General features: G+C 44.1%; 1 protein-coding gene across 4 annotated transcripts in view; it reads left to right on the forward strand.

Annotated features, from left to right (window-relative positions):
- Nucleotides 1–22182, forward strand: part of UXS1 (UDP-glucuronate decarboxylase 1) — a 100994-nt gene that overhangs the window by 36036 nt on the left and 42776 nt on the right. For 2 of the 4 annotated variants that reach the window (XM_051834846.2, XM_070068698.1), the window contains exons 3-5: nucleotides 1802–1865; nucleotides 2776–2819; nucleotides 9290–9350. In XM_051834846.2, coding sequence (XP_051690806.1) covers nucleotides 1802–1865; nucleotides 2776–2819; nucleotides 9290–9350 — 169 coding nt within the window. Of the gene's footprint in view, nucleotides 1–1783; nucleotides 1866–2775; nucleotides 2820–9289; nucleotides 9351–22182 lie in introns of all 4 variants that reach the window. The other 2 variants (XM_051834855.2, XM_070068699.1) reach the window with 2 other exon arrangements.

Genomic DNA, 22182 nt, shown 5'->3' on the forward strand with positions numbered 1-22182 from the left:
CTTTATAGACACATTGTAGTTGTTCCCTGTCTGCCATGGATGTCATGGTTAATTGAATACTTTAAAAATGAAACTGAATTTTGTGCTTTTCAAGCATCTGGACCCTTTCTATTCACCTGTGGGTATTCGCAATGAATCACCTAATTTTAACATTTACCCAGATGTAAAGAAAGGGCTTGTCCTCCAGGATGCCCACGCCCTCCCCTTCCCAAGAGAGGACTGACCCTGGTCTTCACGCCACTCAGAGGTCCGTGGGCGTTGCTAGGTGGCTTGGGAAAGAACACAGCCGTTGCTTCAGAAGGGAGCTGTCTTGGGAAATCAGGCTGGTCTTGGCCCTAGGGAGCTAACTAAAGTTGACTATTCCTTATCTGAAGTTTGGAATGGGAAGTGGTTTGGACTTTGAATTTTTTTAAATTTTGGAATAATTGCATGTACATAGTGATATGTCTTGGAGAGGGGACAAGTGGAAGCACAATATTCATTGATATTTCCCATACACCATAGACACATAGCTGGGCAGTTTTATACAGTACTTCAGTGTACCTGTGCTTTGACTGTGACGGTCACATGAGATCAGATGTGGAATTTTCCACTTGTGGCACCATGTCAGCACCCAGAAAGTTTTGGATTTGGGGGCATTTTGGATTTAGGATTTTCAGATGAGGGGTGTTCAACCTGTGTGATGTGGGGGCTGAGGCCATCTATCTATCCTAGAGTAGTCTAAGGGAGCCTCTGCTCTGAGGATTAATTATTTCTTCTTAAGAGGGCAAGAGGCACACTTGTCTCAGTAAAATCCTTCTGTTCACCAAATTGAAAAATAGCCTTTTTTTTTAATCAACAAAAGGTAATGAGCATTTACCATAAAACACTCTTGCTATTGCCAGTACGGTTTTTCACATAAGGAAGAATGCGGGCCCCTGTGTTGTTTCTTGACACTGCCACATGAAAGAAGAGCACTCAGGACTGTGACGATGAAGTCAGCATTAGGGCTGCAGTGCCCTGTGCAGGGCCACAGGGGCGAAAGGTTGCTGGCCCCAGGAGGCTTTTCCTGTGGGGTTGGCTTTGCAAGGTGGGTGGGGTGGTGTTGATCCGATTTCTGCCGCCAGGGCTCCTGTGTCTCCTGACAAAGCCTGCTGTGTATGGCTAGGTGGGGTGCTCAGATCCCATTTGAAGGAGCTCTGTGTTTTTTTCTTGGAAATACTCCATTTTGCATCAAATCCCTGGGAGGGCCCAGCAAACAAACATGTACTCCTATGGAAACACTTCCTGCTTCTCCTTAAAAATCCCATACTGGAGGCAACACGGAAAGGACATTGTTTTAGTTTCATAGAAATAATCCATTAGATAGTACAGTTGGCCCTCCACATCCCTGGATTCAGCTGGCTGCAGATCAAAAACAGGGTTATGTCTGAACTAAATGTGTACCGAGTTGCTTCTCTGGTCATACATAATCCCTTAAATCTTACAGCGTGTCAGCTGTTCGCATAGCAGGTACACTGTGTTAGATAGTGTAAGTCATATAGAGGTCTGTGGGAGGATGTGCACAGGGTCTGTGCAAATATTGTACCATTTTATGTTAAGGACATGAACACCCACAGATTTTCGGGTGTGTGCTCTAGATCCAATCCTCTCGGATACTGGGCTCGTTCATCGATGGGTTCAGGAGATTTGCTCCCTTCCGGAGAAAGTGACATACACTTGAGCAGGACGAGGAGCTGGCCTGTAGCATTTGTGTCATGATAATTATATCAGAAGCAAATCTTGAAGTCATGGAGCCTTTCAGTTGATCTCAGTTTTATAGCTTTCTACTCAACAGGTCTATCCAGGAAACCAGTGAACTAAAAATTGAAAGCAAGATTGAAGAGGTTAGTCTCTCTCCATGTTCTCTTGTATTGTATTGGTGAATTTCTCCATTTCCTTTCTTCTGCTTGTGCGAGTGTCTTTGTTTTGGTAGCTTACTGCTGTTGTGTGATTTCAAAGCCATCTAAAATTGTACTTTATTCACAAGGAGTCTCTCTGTTATCCTGTAGATGCAGTCGTTTTGTCACCACTTGTCTGTTTTTGTTAAAGTGCGATGTGTTAAATTCTGCCTTCAGAGCAGAAAAAATTTAGACTTCCACATGAAGTGATTACCTTTGAGAGATGGAACGAATACCAGCCCCCAGTCACTTTGGCAGGTGCTGAAAGGAGACCCATACCATATATAAGGACAAAAAGCATCTGTGTGCACAGACTGGGGAGTCACACACCCGCCTAACTAAAAGCTGATACACCTCCTCTTTTAAAATAATTACAATAGCTTGAGTGTGGGAGGGGATGGGAGGACCTGACATCATGGAGAAGCCCTCAGCTCAGTCTGCCCAAGCTCCTGTGGCACACATGGATGTGCGCTCACTCTCAGCCTGCGGTTTATGTGCCGGTAACATGGAAACCAGTGCAGAAACTTGGGCTGCCCTTAGGGACTCTCTTCTTCCTGAAAAGAGCCGGACGGTGTTGATCTGTCCGTCTTGAACCTGGAGCACCTTTGCATTCCTCCTAGTAAGGAGTGTGACGAGGAGGTGACTGTGACATAAGAGAGCCAGCGTGCGGTTTACCTGTTTAATTCTAGTGTGGTGGTTCCAGAGTGGGTTCATTTCAGATTAGAAGCAAATTTGTAGAAGAAATTAAAAGCTGTTTCACCTTTTGTCATGCTTATCTGAAATGTCAGATTGGGGTAAAAGTGGTAGAAGACTGTGTTTGTTTGTTTTATTTATTTATTTATTACTATTATTCCAGATTGTTGAACCACTAAGAGAGAAGATCAGAGATTTGGAGAAGAGGTATGTGTTCTTCTGGTTTCGAGTTGAGGAAAAATGTTTCTATCTTAGTTGCATGGTAGGGAAAGTCCAGTATCTGATGCAAGTTCGTATCCACTGAATAATGAATTCTGTACTGTGAGAAATGGAAGACAGCCTTCAGACAGGGGACCTGTCCATGAGAGGGTAAAACTGTATGAATGCAGTGTTTTAAAATCCTTTTTTTCCCCTTTGAGGGGCTGTTTCTGATAAGAGCCATGGCTTCTCTCCAGAAAGAAAAGATATTTATTTACTTACTTAATTCATATTTTCAGAAAAGCTTCCTGAAGCCTAACTGTAAAATCTAAGTTTAAAGTGCTCCTGGAGTGAACATTTAGCCTAGCAGTGAGACACCACTTAATGGCCCACGGACCGTAACTGAGTACCGGTACCTGGGTTTGGGTGTTTTTTTTTTTTTTTTTTGCCCTTTTTTTTTTTTTTTTTTTTTTTTGTAAGGTTTGTTTATTTATTTGAAAGGCAGAGTGACAGAAAGGGACACACACACAGAAAGAGAGAGATCTTCCCAAATGCTCACAACAGCCAGGGTTGGGGCACACTAAAACCAGGAGACCAGAACTCCATCCTGGTTTCCCACATAGGTGGAGGGACCCAAGCCCTTGCTCCCTCCCAGACACATTGGCGAGGAGTAGCTGGTGAACTAGCCAGGCACTCCTGGATGGGAATCAGGTGTCCCAAGCGGTGGCCCTATCCACTGGGCCACAGCACCTACCCAGAGTAGCTAAGTTGTATACCTGGTCCTGGTTCCTGATTCTAGCTTCCCAGTGATGCAGACCTGGGAGGCAGCAGTGGTGGCTCAAGTAATTGGGTTCCTGCCACCCACGTGGGAGATCTGGACTGAATTTTTCATTCCCGGCTTCTGGCTTCTGGCCCTCCAGCTATCTCGGGAGTGAAGCAGTTGACAGGAGCTCTCTCCTTCTCTCTCCCTCACAAAACAGAAAAAGCACCCTTCTCTGTCAGTTGGATGTCTACAAACCAGGACAAAACTAAACCAAGGCCCACATTAAGCATTGTTACTTTTCTCCCCATTTAAGCGTAAACCCTAATAGTGGGCACCCTGGGAGGAGGAAGGACCTGGTTGCGTAAGAGCACCCCGTGGGTAACCTCTTGTGAGTAGCTGCAGCGAGGGGTCGGGTGGTGCCTGGCATGTACTGATAAGTCTAGCAGAACTGAGAGCAGAGCCGTCTGGAGGGTGGAGGCACCTCTCACTGGTGGGCACTGTGAGAGGGTGCGGATGTGGAGGCTGATGCGTCATGGTCAGTCTCTTCTGCTTGCATCCCCAGTGAGCATCAGGAGGTCTGTTAGCCTTCCATGACGCTCACTAAAACACCTGAGAGGAGCTTCTTGGGAAGGAAGGGGTTATTTGGGCTGAAAGTTCAGAGGTCACGCATCACAGTTCAGGGTCAGGCAGCAGGTAGAACAGGTGTAAAGGAATGACTACCCTGTGAGTGAGCCCGGAAGCACAGAGAGAAGCCGGACTGAACACGGCTCACCTAACTGATCCCCAGGTGAGAACGCCCTCCTGGCCCCCATGACCAGATGAAGCCTCCATGCTAACTCAGCAGCCATTAGCATTCGTCGCTGAACTGTTAACATGTGACGGGTTTAGATGCCTAATGAATTTAGGAAGCCAAGTTCAGGTCAAGTGGCTGAGAAGGAAAAAGTGTGCAGTATGAAAGAAATGTTTATCTGAATCCTACTCCAAAGTAAATTCCTCCTCACTGTTTGGCTTCGGGGCTTCCCCGGGCACGTGACCTGTTGCACAGACACTCTCTCTGTCACTCTCGCTCCTAGAAATGTTTGCACCTCTGGCACCAGGATTTTTCCTTTGAGTATATGTATGTGAGAAACTTCATACATTTGGAGTAACAGTTGAATCTTTAGAAATTTAAAAAAGAAAACTGGAAACATTTCATTGGGGTGAAGTAATTCGTTTTCTTTTCTTGGGATGATTTTGGGTGGTATGAGTCTGTTTCTATGAGTCCTTCAATTAAGTCCAGACCAAAAGGAAGAAATAAAGAGAAGTTATTCTTTGATTTTTCATTAAAAGATCAAAGGGGACGAGAGTGGAGAAGACTCATGCAACAAAATGTGCTTGTTCCTTTTCTTACCTTCAGCAGAACACTCAGGTCAGCCTTCATTTCCACTCTTACCAGAGTGAAAGCTGGCAGATTGCCTGAGTAATGTGAGGTTGTTTGTGATTTAAATTCTTCTTGCCATGATTTTTTACAGAAATTATACTTCTGGTAACATTTCATTGAAAAGGAGCCAGAAATTCTGTCTTTGAAAAGGCTATATAATTTGAGATTAAAAAAAAAAAAAAAGATTTATTTAGTTATTTGAAAGAGTTGCAGAGAGGCAGAGGCAGAGAGAGAGAGAGGTCATCCATCTGCGGGTTCACTCCTCAGATGGCCACAACCACCAGAGCTGTGCCGATCCAAAGCCGGGAGCCAGGAGCTTCTTGCAGATCTCCCATGCGGATGCAGGGGCCCAAGGACTTGGCCATCTTCTACTGCTTTTTCAGGTCATATCAGAGAGCTGGATCAGAAGTGGAGCAGCCGGGACTCGAACCGACACCCATATGGGATACCAGCACTGCAGAAAGCAACTTTACCTGCTACACTACAGTAGCGGCCCCCTAATTTTGAGATATTTTAAAGGAAGCTTTTTAAAAAAACTAGTTTATGCTAAGAAAACCCACTGTTTTATGTTGGTTTACAAAAAAAAATCTATCCAAACACAATCATTTTCTTTAGACAATAATATTCATGTTTTAATTTTTAGACTATTTTTTATTTATTGGAAAAGTGGTGAGAGACCACAGACAGAGAGTGAGTGGCCATCCACTGGTTTACTCTCCAGATTCAAACTGGAGACTGGAGACAGGTGCTGGGAATGCAGTCCAGGTCTCCAGCATGGGTGACAGGAGTGGCAGCATGGGTAGCAGTTACTGGAGCAGTTATCACTGCCTCCCAAGGTCTGCCTGGTAGGAAGCTGGAGGCAAGAACGAGCCAGGAACTGAACCCAGGCAGTCCACGTGGGACGTGGGCATCTTCACTGCCAGGGTAACCGTCTGCTCCTATTTTATCTTTTTGGGGAAAAAAAAAATGAATCAATTACGTAACTTCCCCGGGACTTACAAACAGGATCTCTTAAAATATGAGAATTATGCGATTCCCTTTGAGACTTAGATGGTGTTCTTTCTGCTTTCAAGCGACAAGAGAAGCGCAAGTGAGAATTTAATCTTAAGAATTTACTGGTAGCTCACTCTTCTCAAGCGGTGGGAGCTGCCTGTACAGTGGAGCAGAGGGCTAGCATTTGACCCTTGGGGCTGCAGGTTGGTTCTTTGTGGTTCTAAATGCTTGTGTCCTGCAGGCCAGCGGGCGGTCAGGTGGAGGAGCCTGTGGCAGAGGTCACACAGGCTTTGTGGTAGGAATGGATGCAGCCCTGTAGGATGCTCACTCAGGTCCCTCACATAAAACGGCACAGTGTGTGTCTCTATCCCAAGCACATCTTCCCGCGTACTTTAAATCTCTAGATTTATCCTGTGTTGAGGCAGTAATGACAAGCCAAAAAGACCGTACATGGTCGATATAGATGTAACTTTTTTTTTTCTGGATATTTTCGATCCACAGTTGCTTAAATACATTTATCCAAAACCTGTGATTTGGAGGCCTGATAATATGCCATTGGTTTAGTTGCCTCTGTGTCTTCAAGTGTGTTTTGAATGGATGGCAACTCAAGATGATATTTTAGGTTCCAAGTAAGCCTCCTTCTTACTGGCTATCCTGCTAAACAGTAAGGTTAGAGTCTAGAATTGCATAAAGTAATTAGTGAAGGTTTAATTTGGGGAGGAGATGAGGAAAGAGAAGATCCACTTTTTGTTTCATTCTCCATTCTGAGCTACTAGCCTCACACTCAGGAATGTGAGCTTCATGGGGCGGGACTTCCTTCAGCCTCCATCACTGTATTCCAGTGGCTGCATAGAACATGTCCCTGAGTCACTTGCCCCTGTACAGTGAGTCAGATTTTCACCCCCTTCTGCCTCTCCACAGCCTACTACCCACTGCCCAGCCCTGAGTAAGCACAGCAGGTGCACGGGGGCTCTGAGTGGCCACCTGCAGGTGCAGCCCACACCACAGAAGTTTAATAATTAACCATGCATATGAAATCTGAAACCTGTCCCTACATTTTGAAGAAAAACAAAGCAGAAAACCAACTGTTTCATCTTTTAAACAAAATGTTTCAGACATGGTAGAGGTATTTTTGAGTCCATCCTATCTATACAAGTCACTGAGCTTTCGCTTCTGTCTTACTGAGTAAGGATAACCACCCATCCTTTTCTTCCTGGTAGAAATAGCATACCAAGTTTCACTTCTGGCTTCCAGACTGGGACTGCACTCAGCCCTGTGTCTGTGACTCCCACATCTGCAGGTTCAAACAGCCTCACAAAATATCTGGTGGGAAAAGTTCCCTTTATACTGAACATGTATAGACTTTGTTTTCTTGCCATTATTCCCTAAACACTACAGGATAATAACTACTTATGAAGCATTTGTGTTGTGTTAGGTATTGTAAGTCATCTAGGACTGACTTAAAGAAATGAGAGGATGTCATTGTATAGAAGAGATTTGAGCCTCTGGTCTGTGGGGGACCTTAGAACCAGCACCCTGCAGATACCGAGGGACAACTGTATTCTAAGCTAATCACTTGGAATAAAACTTGGTTTCTTGGGCAAATGGTTGTGCTCATTCCTGGGATGCCCGTCGCAGGATCAGTTCTACCCTTCTATCTCATGAGCTGGTGCATAGCTGCAGTCCCAGTCCCTGGGTATTTCAACTCATACAGATGGTCGAGAGCAAGCTCCCGTAGTGGGTGAGGGAACGGGCCTAGTCCAGGCCGGCACCAGCCTTTCCTGCTATGGGACAGTGGAGTCATGGTGCTCAGGAGTGGCAGAGGGGAGGAGGGCGAGTTTCTGCTGTGCCACGTGACTGAGTATGCAGCTCAGCGACTGAGGCTGAAGTACAGGTGTCACAAGCTCAGGGGTGCGAGGGGGCTTGTGGACAGAGCTGAGTTGTACATTGTCCTCCCTCAGCTGAGTAATTGAGGAAGGGTATGGAATGAGCAGAAGTCTTTGGCAAGCAAGGCATAGATCCCATTCCCCTGGGTCCTACAGAGTCGCCAACTGAAGGCAGCACTTGAACCTGCTCCCCAGCTGCATGGTTAATAGTCGTTATGCACTCCCTAGGGTCAGTGTGCCCTGGAGACAGGCTGGGCCAGGGCAGCCCTGTAGACAGGGAGCTGTAGTTAGCCCTGCACCCAGCGGGGTCACAGAGCTAACAAGGGGACAACCAGGGCTCTTACCCCACCCTCCCATCTGCCAACCTCTGGTTTTCTAGTCTAAATAACTTGACCTTTTGAAAATCTGGAAGTTTTTAATGGGATAGTTTGTCTACAATATAAAGAAGGGCACCGATTTAAGCAGCCCTACACACCTTCCACATGTGAGGAACACCTACCTGTCCAGGCCATCCGTGTAATGACTTGTCACACTCTGTTTCATTCAGCAGCCATAAAGGAAATGCACTTTGTGTCCCAGCTCTGGGCTTGTTCTGGGGACAGAGAACCATGAGGACTATGCCACCTGGCCTAGCACCTCTCTACTGAAAATAATAACCATGAAGCCGATCGTCTGGATTTTACATGAAGCACTTCTGTTACTAATTGAATCACTTCAAGAATGCAATTTCCAATCTATATTCATTACCCCTCTCTGAGCATTTCGTATGCCCATGTGCTTCTCTGCTCCTGGAACCTCTGCATGGCGGGGCGGGGGGGGGGTGACCTATGGCCCCTTTAGGGGAGCAAGAGGGCACCAAAAGATAAGGTGAAACTAAGAAAGGATCAGAGCAGCCCATGCTGGACAGCAGGTGCTGCTGCCAGGGACGCTGGTCAGAAAGGGGAGGCTGGATTTGTGACTGCCCAGAACAGGACGCAAAGCTTTGTGAGTCTCCCCTCCAACCTTGGGAGGCACCGACTCTTGCCCTGGACCGTGACCACCTGTGGCTGCCTTCTTCCACACTTCGCGCAGCTTCTTGAGAATGCTGCCACCTCCCACATTTTATGCCTCTAACTGGATTGAGAAGAGGTCATGCCTCCTCTGCCCTACCAGCTTCCAGTAGCTCCTTAAACTTGCACTTCTCAAGGATGGACTCTCAAAACATGTTCCCAGCTTGGTTGCAAGCAAGGAGCATGTCAGATATTTCTTGATTCCAGTTAGACAGTGAGTCCTTGCGTCCTCAGGGCTCGTTTGTGGTAGAAAGAAGGGGCAAACAGTAGCAGTTCCTCAGCCTGGCCTTGGCTTTGATGGTGGGCGGGGAGAGTTCGCAACGTGAGATAATTGACTTTCTTCTTTTCAATCTCTCCATGTTACACAGCTTCACCCAGAAATACCCACCAGTAAAGTTTTTATCAGAAAAGGATCGCAAAAGAATTTTGGTAAGTTTGCTCATCTGATTGGTATTTACATGTTACATTTACAACACATGGTATTGATTTTTAAAATTGAGAGTTAACTGACATAACCACGAAACTCGCATACACACTTCTGAGTTTGTACACTTCTCCATCGTACACTTAAGGGGCTTGTGGCGTATACGCAGAGTTGTACAGCAGCACCACATTATGATTTCACACTGTTTTTTATCACCCCAAAAAGAAACCTGCACCGTTAGCAATCACTTTCTCTTGCTAGTTGAATTCCTCTGGGCAACCACTGAAACCACGCTCTGCCTGTACGCATTTGCCTTTTGTGCTCATGTCGTATGAGTGGAAGGATGTAAAACGCGCCACACTGTAGCATGAATCAGTCCTTCATTCCTGCGTGTGTGTGGACAGTATTGCATTGTATGGACAGACTACGTTTTATTCATCTGTTTCTCCGTCAGTGGACATTTGCAGTTAGTGATCTGATGCCATCGTGAGTAATGGTGCTGTGAACACACGGGTATTAGCGTTTATGTGAGCATGGTTTTTCAGTTCTGGATATTTGTAGGGGTGGAATGACTGGACAATGTGGAAACTGTAGGTGTAACTTTTGGAGGAAGTGTGATACCATTTTCCACTATAGCGGTTTTTAACCTTTGTGGTTCACACGCCACTTTGATGAATACCTTGGGTGCTTTCTTGGCTAATAGCCAACTTGTTGAAGGTCACCACAAACTTACCAGCTAAAGAATTCTATTTCCCTGTTGTGTGGCACAGTGAGTCCAAAGAGATTGAACCTTTCTGGTTTTTTTGTTTTGTTTTGTTTTGTTTTGTTTTTAAGATTTTATTTATTTATTTGAGAGGTAGAGCTACAGACAAGAGAGAAGGAGAGACAGAGAGAAAGGTCTTCCATCCACTGGTTCACTCCCTAGATGGCCACAAGCTAAACCAATCCGAAGCCAAGAGCCTGGAGTTTTTTCCAAATCTCCCACACGGGTGCAGGGACCCATGTACTTAAACCATCTTCCACTGCTTTCCCAGGCCATAAACAGGGAGCTGGATCAGAAGAGGAGGAGCCAGGACAGGAACTGGCGTCCATATGGGATGCCAGCACCACAAATGAAGGCTCAGCCCATCACAGCGCTGGCCCCGAACCTTTGTATTGTTTTTTAAATAACAACTTTATTGAGATATACCTCACATACTATGTAGCTCACCCTTAAAAGTCTAGAAATCAATGGTTTGTGGTATGTTCAGAGTTGTGCAATGATCACCACATCCAATTTTAAAGTCTCAAAGAGAAACCCTGTACCCATTAGTATCTCTTTTCTGCCAGTATCCTACACTGCAAACCACAGGCAACCACTAATCAGTCTACTTTCTGTCTGCATAGATTTGCCAAAGCAGGATATTTCATAAAAATGGAATAATGCACTGTTTGTCCTTTTGTGATTGGCTTCTTTACTTAGCAGAATGTTCTCAGGGTTCATTCATGTCATACTTTGTATCAGTCTTTACATATTTTGTTACCAAATAGTACATGGTGTGACTATACCACATTTGATTTGCACATCTATTATCTCCTATGGAAACTGCTTAGCTTTTGAGGATCTAGCAGCCGTTTGCCAAAGTAGCTACGTCATTTCACATTTCCATCAACTGTGTGTGTGGCTTCCAATGTTTGTGCATGCTGTACACTACTTACTTGTTATTGTTTCTTTTTGACCATAGCCCCCTTCTTTTTTACTTTTATTTAGTAAATATAAATTTCCAAAGTACAGCTTTTGGATTACAGTCCTTCCCCCCCCCCCGCCCCCGGAACTTCCCTCCCACCCGCAACCCTCCCACCTCTCGCTCCCTCTCCCATTCCATTCACATCAAGATTCATTTTCAATTATCTTTATATACAGATGATCAATTTAGTATATATTAAGTAAAGATTTCAACAGTTTGCACCCACACAGAAACACAAAATGTAAAGTACTGTTTGAGTACTAGTTATAGCATTAATTCACATTGTACAACACATTAAGGACAGAGATCCTACATGGGGAGTAAGTGCACAGTGACTCCTGTTGTTGATTTAACAATTGACACTCCTGTTTTTGGCGTCATAATCACCTGAAGCTCTTGTCATGAGTTGCCATGGCTATGGAAGCCTTTTGAGTTCACCAACTCTGATCTTATTTAGACAAGGTTGTAGTTAAAGTGGAAGTTCTCTCCTCCCTTCTTCTTTGATGGCCTGTTCTTTCCACTGAGATCTCACTCACAGAAATCTTTCATTTAGGGGTGTGTGTGTATGTGTGTGTGTGTGTGTTTTGCCAGAGTGTCTTGGCTTTCCATGCCTGAAATACTCTCATGGGCTCTTCAGCCAGATCCGAATGCCTTAAGGGCTGATTCTGAGGCCAGAGTGCTGTTTAGGACATCTGCCATTCTATGAGTCAGCTGTGTATCCCGCTTCCCATGTTGGATCATTCTCTCCTATCTATCCTAATTATCCTATCCTAATTCTATCAGTTAGTATTAGCAGACACTAGTCTTGTTTATGTGATCCCTTTGGTTCTTAGTCCTATCATTATGATCAGTTGTGAACTGAAACTGATCACTTGCACTAGTGAGATGGCATTGGTACATGCCACCTTGATGGGATTGAATTGGGATCCCCTGGCACATTTCTAACTCCACCATTTGGGGCAAGTCTGATTGAGCATGTTCCAAGCTGTACATCTCCTCCCTCTCTTATTCCCACTCTTACATTTAACAAGGATTACTTTTCAGTTAAATTGAACCACCTAAGAATAATTGTGTGTTAATTAAAGAGTTCAACCATTAGTATTAAGTAGAACAAAAAAAAATACTAAAAGGGATAAAGTATTAAGTTGTTCATCAATAGTCAGGACAAGGGCTGTTTCTCATAGTGTCTGTTTCACTTCAACAGGTTTCCTTTTTGGTGCTTGGTTAGTTGTCACCGATCAGGGAGAACATATGATATTTGTCCATTTGGGACTGTCTTATTTCACTCAGCATGATGTTTTCCAGATTCCTCCATTTTGTTACAAATGACCGGATTTCATTGTTTTTTACTGCTGTATAGTATTCTGTAGAGTACATATCCCATAATTTCTTTATCCATTCTACTGTTGATGGGCATTTAGATTGATTCCAGGTCTTAGCTATTGTGAATTGAGCTGCAATAAGCATTAAGGTGCAGACAGCTCTTTTATTTACCAATTTAATTTCCTTTGGGTAAATTCCAAGGAGTGGGATGGCTGGGTTGTATGGTAGGGTTATATTCAAGTTTCTGAGGAATCTCCAGACTGACTTCCATAGTAGCTTAACCAGTTTGCATTCCCACCAACAGCGGGTTAGTGTCCCTTTTTCCCCACATCCTCGCCAGCATCTGTTGTTGGTAGATTTCTGAATGTGAGCCATTCTAACTGGGGTGAGGTGAAACCTCATTATGGTTTTTATTTGCATTTCCCTGAAGGCCAGTGATCCTGAACATTTTTTCATGTGTTTGTTGGCCATTTGGATTTCCTCTTTGAAAAATGTCTATTGAGGTCCTTGGCCCATCTTTTAAGTGGGTTGTTTGTTTTGTTGTTGTGGAGTTTCTTGATCTCTTTGTAGATTCTAGTTATTAATCCTTTATCTGTTGCATAGTTTGCAAATATTTTTTCCCATTCTGTCGGTTGCCTCTTCACTTTCCTGACTGTTTCTTTTGTAGTATAGAAACTTCTCAATTTGATATAATCTCAATTCTTAATTTTGGCTTTGACTGCCTGTGCCTCCCAGGTCTTTTCCAAGAAGTCTTTACCTGTGCCTATATCTTGCAGGGTTTCTCCAATGTTCTCTAATAACTTGATGGTGTCAGATCGTAGATTTAGGTCTTTAATCCATGTTGAGTGGATTTTTGTGTAAAGTGTAAGGTAGGGGTCTTGCTTCATGCTTCTGCATGTGGAAATCCCGTTTTCCCAGCACCATTTATTGAATAGACTGTCCTTGCTCCAGGAATTGGTTTTAGATCCTTGATGAAATATAAGTTGGCTGTAGATGTTTGGATTGATTTCTGGTGTTTCTATTCTGTTCCATGGGTCTATCCATCTGTTTCTGTACCAGTACCATGCTGTTTTGATTATAACTGCCTTGTAGTATTTGACCATAGCCCCTTATCAGATGTGAGGTGATACCTTTTTGTGGATTTGACACTTGCCTGATAGCTAATGATGCTGAGCATCCTTTCAAGGGCTTATTGATCATTTCTGTATCTTTGGAGAAATTTCTATTCAGATACCTAGCCCATTTTGTAATTGGATTATTTTCCCATTTTTTTATTGGACAGTTATAAGAGTTCTTTACCAAATATATGATTTGCAATTTTTTTTTTCCCATTCTGTGTGTTGTCTTTCTCTGTCTTTTCTTTCTGTCTTTTTTAAATTGAGAGGTAGATAGAGGAAGCTCTTATCTTGTTCTCTCCCACAGGCCTGCTTTGGCTGGGGCTAGGCTGAGGCCAAAGCTGGGAGCTTGGGATTCAGGCCAGGCCTCCCACCTGGGTGGGAGGGGCCTGGTCTCTTGAGCCATTGGGCTGTCTCCCATGGTCTGCATGAGCAGGAAGGTAGAGTCGGCACACAAAGGCACTCCAGTGTCAGGGCAGTATCTTAACTCCTGGGTCAGTGCCCACCTCATGTCTTCTCACTTTCTCCATTGTGTTCTTTGAAGCGCAAACGTTTTTCATGTTCATGATGTCTGGTTTCTCCCCTTGATTGCTGATTCTTTACCCGTCATGTTTCGGAAGCAGTTTCCTAATGTAAAGTGACAAATGTTTACTGTTTTTTCCTAAAAGTGTCATAGATTTCCCCATTAAATTTAGTGATGTTTTAAATGAGTGATTTTTAATCATGGCGTTAGGTAGGGGTACTTCCTTCTTTTGTGTACGGCTGCCTAGCTGTCCAGCACAATTTACTAAATGACTCCTCACTGCCCATTGAATTGTCATGGCACTCTTGTTGAGAATCGCTTGACCACTGATGTATTTACTTCTAGGTTCCAGGAGCACTACCTATATTCTATTTTTTCCATGTTTCTTTTTTGAAGTAAAATTTATAATGAAGCATATAAATTCAGTGAGTTGTGACAAATGCGTAATCCTCATACTCCTTCCCAGTCAATCCCTAACACCACCCCAAGGCAACTATGATTACACTTGTTATCCTCTCATAGATTGGTATTGCCTATTCAGAATTTCATACAAATGGTGTTGTAACAATGAAACCAGCTCAGCATGCTTTTGGGATTTATACATACTTTTCCATCCCATGTTGTTTTGGCTGTCAGCAGATCATTCCTTTTTATTGCTGAATAGTAATCAGCTGTACAGATATGTTGTACAGCTGGATTACTTATCCCACTAATGGCCATCTGAGCTATTTCTAGTTTTTGGTTATTACTGTGTGGGTAGAGGAATTCATTTCTCCTGTGTAAATATAGAGGATTGGATCTGCTAGCTCATAGAGTAGATGTATGTTTGTTTTTATAAGAAATTGCCATGATGAAGAGGTTTAACATGATCAATTCTCCCAGTAACTTAAAAGAGTAAGTCTGAGTATGACCTTTTATTTCTCAGAAGAAACTTGATTACCTTGACAGGATCAACCAGCCTTCTTCTGTTTCTATTCTACTCCTAGGTTTTTCATTTCTTTGTAAATATCTGGATTCTCTTTTCCATGAAGTTGGAGGATACATATGTTCAGAGGTTTCACGCAGCTTTTTACACATGCCCCGGTACTTTCTCATTTAACTGTGGCTGTTGCCCTGGGTTTAGTCTTCAAAACCACAACTCATTACCATCCTGTCTTGATTTTTTGTTCTTTAATTTTCCCTTCCAGGCTTCCTTTTGGGCTTGGTGTGTGGGGTTCATAAATTTTCCACTCGTGGTGGATGATGTAGATCTTCATCTCATGTTGGCAGTCCCTATGGTTTACTTTTTCATTTAGAAGAAAAACCATCACTTCTGCTGGTCTCTCAGGACTTCAGGAAGCAGGGGAGGGATGAATCCTGGCCTCTGTGACGTGGGAGAGGCCTTCACCTCTGCCTGTCAGTCAACCACCCAGGCCCAGCCATCTTGAAACCTCACCCACACAACTGTAGCTTTGTTGCACATTTTGAAATTGGAGAGTGTTTTCCACCTGTGCTTTTCTTTTTCAAGATGATTTTGGTCTTTCTGGATTCCTTGCAATTCCCTGTGAACTTCAGGATTAGATTCTCCAAAGAAGCCAATTGAGATTTTTGATAGACGCTGACCTGAATCTGCATCACTGTCTTAACAACACTAAGTCTTTGGATCCATGAACATGGGATGTCTTTCCATTTTCTGTGTCTTCATTTGTGTCTTTCAACTTTGTGTGTGTGTGTGTGTGTGTGTGAGTGATTTTTCAGAGTACAAGTTTTACACTCCTTTTGATAAATTTATTCTAAAGTTTTTTATTCTTTTTGTTGATATCATAAATAAAATTATTTTGTTTTTTTTTTTTATTTTTAGACTATATATTGTAAGTATATAGAAATACAGTTGAATTTTGTTCCATATTGGAACCTTACCAAACTTAGCAGTTTAGTTCTAATAGTTTTAATTAGATTCTTTCAGGCTTTCTAAATACAAGATCATACCCTCTGCAATTTTTTTAAAATTTTACTTAAGGTATACAAATTTCATATATTTTAATATATACAGATGTAGAAACAGTATGTATGCTGTTAAAATTATTACTTTATATAATTTTATGACTGGCAAATAAGCTGAGGCAATAAAGGAGAACATGGATGTATTTATAGAATTTGTTACATTGATCTTTTTATTTACCCTATATGAATTTTTTCATTTGTTCCTGCAAGTTTGAGTTAATTTCCCATTTCATTTCTTGATATGAGATAGCATTGCCCCTGCCTACCCTTTTTGTGCTATTATTGTTATGTATATTTGTATATATTATAGGACTAATAATATATCTATCTATATATACACATACAGTTTTCTATAATTGTGTATTTTTGAGTGTATGGTGAAGCACACGTAAAAATTTATTAACCATTTTAAAGCATAAAATTTTACAGCTTTAAGTACATTCATAGTGTTGTACTATACAATTTGTCTTTAAATCAGTGAAGAGTAGGAAGGAGAAATACACATTATGAAGGCAATTCAAAAAGTTGCAGAAAACCAGTTCAAAAGTTTTAAGTCCCTGCATAGTTTTTTATAATAATACACATTTCCATGAACATTTTGAAGACTTCATATGTGTGAATTTCAGAAATTTTTTGGCAGCAAAATAAGCTTATCTTTTTAATTCTGTGAACTTACCCTCATGTGCTGTCTTGTATAATTACCCCGTTACCTAATTGGTCCCTTCCACCACTGCCTCTTTTCCCCCTATGGATTCTAGTTGTTGTCTAGGATCACTTGCTTTTAGTTTGAAGAATGTTCCTTTAGTATTTTTTATATGGTAGTTCTGTTAGCAATGAATTATCTCATTATTTGTTTATCTAACAAAAGAAAAAGTAGGAAAGTTCAAGCATAAGGGCGATTGTTGCAGTGGATTTGTTCTGAGAGGAGGAGCGTGGTGGGGGCAAGAGGCACAGAGTTACCACACAGACCCCGGGAGTCGGGTGAAAGTGGGCCAGAGGCGAGCAGCCCACAGACTCGTTTATTTCAGTTGGTACAGCGGCTTATATAGCCAAGGCAGCCAATCTGGTCAAGGGGCGTTTTATGCCCTAACCAATCACAGCCTGTTGCCAGGCAGTATCCGAAGACATCCAATTACAGCCTGTTGCCAGGCAGGCTCTGTTTCCAGGGGGTTTCCCAGGGGGTTTCCAAAGCCACTCCTGAGTAACTGACGCTCACTTGCCAACGGTCATCTTGGCATGGCCTTCTCATCCCACCACATTTCCCCCTTTTTGTTTATTTTTGAGCAATGGGCGATTACTTTTGTCTTTATTTTTGAAAGGTGTTTTGGTTGTATATGTAGTATTCTGTTTTTTATGATTTATTTATTTATTTGAAAAGCAGAGTTAGAGAGATCTTCCATCCACTGATTCACTCCTCAGATGGCCACAACAGTCAAGGTTAGGCCAGGTTGAAGCCAGAAGCCAGGAGCTTTCTCCGGGTCCCAGACTCACATGTGGGGCAGGGGTCCAGACATGCAGGCCATAAGCAGGGAGCTGGACTGGAAGTGGAGCAGCCAGGACACAAACTGGCACCCATATGGGATGCTGGCATCATGAGTGGTGGCTTTACTCGCCTATGTCACAACTGGGAGTTGTCATCCACTGCTCTCTCCATTATCTGTTACAGTAGTCAATTATTAATCAGATTGGGGTTCCCTTGTATGTGACACAGCGTTTATCTTTTTCTGTTGAGTTAATTTCCTTGGGCTACTCTCACAATCACCACCAACTTGGGGGCTTAAGAAAGAAACAGAAATTTACTCTTTCATAGTTCTAGAAACTGCACGTCTGAAATCAAGGTGTTGTGAGAGCCCGCTGTCTCTGAAGGTTGTAGGGAAGCATCTGCTCCATGCTTCTGGTGTTGCCAGCAATCCTTGGCATTCCTCGTCTTGAGAGGCTTCATTGCAGTCCCTGCATCTGTTACCAGATGGGTCCTATGTGTCTCACATTGAATTAAGGGCCCACCCTAATCCAGTATGAGCTTATCTTCAGCAACCACAGCGCCAGTGGCAGTGTTTCCACATAAGGGCCCATTCTGAAGCTCCTGGAAGGATGTGTGTTTTGCAGGACAGTATTTAGTCCAGTGCAGCTCCTTTCAAGAGCTTTGTCTTTGGTTGTTAGCATTTTAGTACACGTATCTCTGCGTGTATTTCTGTTTTAGGTATGCTACTTGGAGTTCACTGACCTTACTGAATGTCGTTCATCTTTCTGGGGGGTTTGCAGGCTTTATTCCTTGAATACATTCTTCTGTTCCTTTCTTCCTCCTTCCTGAAAGTCCCACTGAATGCCTGTTGGTGCACTTACTGATGTCCTGTAATTCTCTGAGGCCCTGTTATTTCCTAAACAGCACAGAGTAACAGGGTCACACATGGCATTTGCATATGCATATAAGTAATCTTGAGATGATGTAGAGTACACAGGCAGATGTGCATAGATTATGTGTAAATAATACACCAGTCTTTTTAAAAGGGATTTATTTATTTGAAAGTCAGAGTCACAGAGAGAGGAGAGACAGAGAGAAAGCTTCTATCTATTGTTTCACTTGCCAAATGGCCACAATGACCAGGGATGGGCCAGGCCAAAGCCAGGAACCAAGAGCTTCTTCTGACTTGGATGGCCGGGGCCCAGGGACTTGGGCCATCCTCCACTGCTTTCCCAGGCACATTAGCAGGGAACTGATTGGAAGTAGAGGAGCTGGGACTTGAACCAGTGCCTATATGAGATGCCGGCACTGCAGGCAGTGGCTTACTTGCTGCACCACAGCGCTGGGCCCCAGTAGTACACCGTTTTATATAAAGAAGTTGAGCATCTGTGGGGTCCTGGACCAGGTCCCTGTGGATGTTGAGCAATGACTATATTTTGTAGCAGTTCTGAACACTGGCTTCACCCCCTAGTCCCAGACTTGTTTTATTTTTGTTTGCCTGTTTGTTCAGTGACTGTGTTGGTTTATTTCAGTGAGGTCAGTTTCCCCCACATCCTGAACTGCTAAGGTCTGGGCTGTAGCCTTGGCCTCAGCTCCGGGGGTGACCGTGTTTCTTACAGGTTCCTGTGGACTGTCTCTCTCCCTGAGTCCTGGCTAAGCTGTCTGCCTTGTGTGGTATCACACCCAGGATTTGGCTTTGGCAGTTGCCAACTGATGGCTTTATTCTTTCAGCAGTGCTCCGGGTATAAACTGTTCCACAGATCCAGCTCAGTTCCGGCCCTTTTGCAGAGGTGGATTCTGAGCCCGGCCCAGTTTCTTCTATGCCAGGAGGCTCATAATTGCCCCATTTCCTTGGTTCCTTCTGTTAAATAGCTGGTCTAGGGTTTGGCGTGTTTGCTGTCGGAACTACTACCTCTTTTTTTTTTTTTACTGTTTACTGCTGAAATCTCCATTGTTTTTGAGAACGCCCTTGTGCTTGAACTTGCCTGCTTTCTCTTTGAAACAGTCAGCTGCTTTGGGGAGCACTCTGGAGCTCTGTGTGGGTGAGCTCTGTCTTCAGGGAATGGTCTGTGAGGCTGCTCTGGAGATGGGGTGAAGGGACTGCTCTGCGTCACAGCAGGGTCCGGGCAGGAGCAGCAGCCCTGATCTCCTTGGGCCTGGACTCCAGCCCCTGTGAGCAAGCAAGGGGGATTGGAATCCCGTGTTTCTTAGCCCTCCCCGTCCCCCATCCGGGACATGCTGCTGACCTGCCCTTATTGGTGAGATAGCTTATCTTTTTTTTTTTTTTTTTTAATTTGACAGGCAGAGTTAGACAGTGAGAGAGACAGAGAGAAAGGTCTTCCTTCCGTTGGTTCACCCCCCAAATGGCCGCTACAGCTGGCGCTGTGCCAATCCGAAGCCAGGAGCCAGGTGCTTCCTCCTGGTCTCCCATGGGGGTGCAGGGGCCCAAGCACCTGAGCCATCCTCCACTGCCTACCTGGGCCACAGCAGAGAGCTGGACTGGAAGAGGAGCAACCGGGACTAGAACCCAGTGCACATATGGGATGCCGGCGCGGCAGGCAGAGGATTAACCAAGTGAGCCACGGCGCCGGCCCGAGATAGCTTATCTTTTGACTGGGAACACTCACACACTGAGCCCACTCACCTACTGTGAACTGGGGGTGGGGAAGGAAGAGGAGGGAGCCATGGCTCAAGTATTACAGACGCTGGCTCTTCTTACTCCATTGTAGATTGTGCTGAAATTGTTACTTCATTCACCGTACATGCTTAGGACAATTTCCAGAGATGTTTTGGTTTTTCAAATTATTTTATTTTTATGAGAGGTTGGTTCACTCTCCCAGTGCCCACAATGGCCAGGACTGGGTGAGGCTGAATCTGGGACCTGGAAACTCAATTCAGGACTGTCCGTGGGTGGCAGGGATCCAACTCTGTGAGCTGTCACTGCTGCCTCCAGGGTGTGTGCTGTGGGAAGCTGCAGTCAGCATTTGGACGCAGATAATAGACCATAGTCCCCTATACAGGATGTAGGCATCTTTACCAGCCTCTAAACCACTAGGCCCAATGCCTGCCCCCAATTTCCAGACTCTTAGTCATTTTATTTATTTATTTTTGAGTAATTTCTCCCAGTTGTGATATTGTTGGAGAACAGGCCTGTGGAGCACCTCACACTGCTGTTCCACAGAAGTATTTTTATCTGTGACCTTGATACGTAAATGATTAATACGCAAATTCATCTTTATTGTACGTTTTACCCATCATCTCGGCTGTAGGAACGTGCATCCCAAAGGGCAGAACCTGACTCAACTCCTGAAGCCAAATTAGCCTGTTCACTCACGTAATCTCTTCTAGAAGTCACAGGCCCACCTTTCAGGGTTATTTCCGTCACTTCTGGGATGTGTGTGCATTTGAGCATGAATTTAGAAATCATACCTTAGTGTCCCAAGGAACAATGCTAATTTCACTTATCAGACTGACCCCACAATCTGATGGTCTTGTCTTGGTCTGTTTTGTGCTGCTGTAACAGAATACCCCAGTCTATGTAATTTACTGTGATCTCAAAGTTAGTCTCTCGTGTCTCTGGTGACTGGGAGGTCTAAGATCAGGGCTCTCCTGTCTTACGAGGGCCTTCATGCTGCGTCTTGCCGTGGCAGAAGGGCAGAGAAAGGGCACGAGAGAGACAAAAGGGGCCACACCGGTCCCTTTATAGGGATACCATTCCTGTGGTTATGAACCTGCTTCCAAGATGACGGCATTAATCCGTTCATGAGGGCAGCACCCTCATGCCATAATCCCCTCTCTTTAGGCTCCACCTCCCAACGCTGTTGCCTTGGGGATTAAATTTCTAGCACAAGATTTTGGAGGGCCACATTCAAACTCCAGCAACACCGGTAGGTGAACCCTGCTCAGTGGGGCCAGAGTTGCTGTTTCCATGTGGGCTGGTCCTCCTGTCAATGCTGAGTACTGCAGAATTCACTTCACGTCACGCAGCATCACCACAAATGGACCTAGCATTTCCCACTCATCTGCTCTCTCATAGGACAAGCATGTCTCAGAGCCACTAGATGTATGAGTCTCGCCTATTGGTGCTAAAATCTGAAGGCGTTTCAGTGATCGTTGAAGCCTTAGGACAAAGAAGAGTTTTGTTGGGAAATATATTCCTTTTGGTAATTGGCTGAGTGGCGCGCGTGTGAATGCTGACCTTGAGCTGCACCCCAAGAGCAAGAAATGCAAGCACACTGAGTTGAGCTCCTTCCTACATTCACAGCCGTGCCGAGCTGCCTATGTTCTAAACGTTTCCAAGAAAGGGGTATTACGTCTTTTCTCCTGATGTCCTTCAGGAATTAGTTCCATGTTACTTAGAGAGGCGGTGCTTGGCCTTGGTGGTTAGTGTTCCCGAGGAAGCTTCCTGAAGTCTGTACTTCTGGTTTTCTTTCCATTTGAAATATTTGCCTGATGGGCTGAAAGTGCTGAGGAAAAAAATTATAACTGTGCAGTTATGTCCCATAGATCTGCTAGGTATTCTCAGTAGACGAGAATTGCTCAAGAAAAACAATTCCAGTGCATTTAGGTCAAGGTTAAGGTGCTTCCTACAGTTATTTTAATTTGTAAAAACTTTTTTTGAAAGGCAGAGAAACACAGACACTGAGATTTCCCATCTGCTGGCTTACTTCCCAAATGTCCACAATGCTGGGGCTGGGTCAGGCC

Source organism: Oryctolagus cuniculus, chromosome 2, assembly GCF_964237555.1.
Source record: "Oryctolagus cuniculus chromosome 2, mOryCun1.1, whole genome shotgun sequence".
In the NCBI taxonomy this organism is placed as follows: Eukaryota; Metazoa; Chordata; class Mammalia; order Lagomorpha; family Leporidae; genus Oryctolagus; species Oryctolagus cuniculus.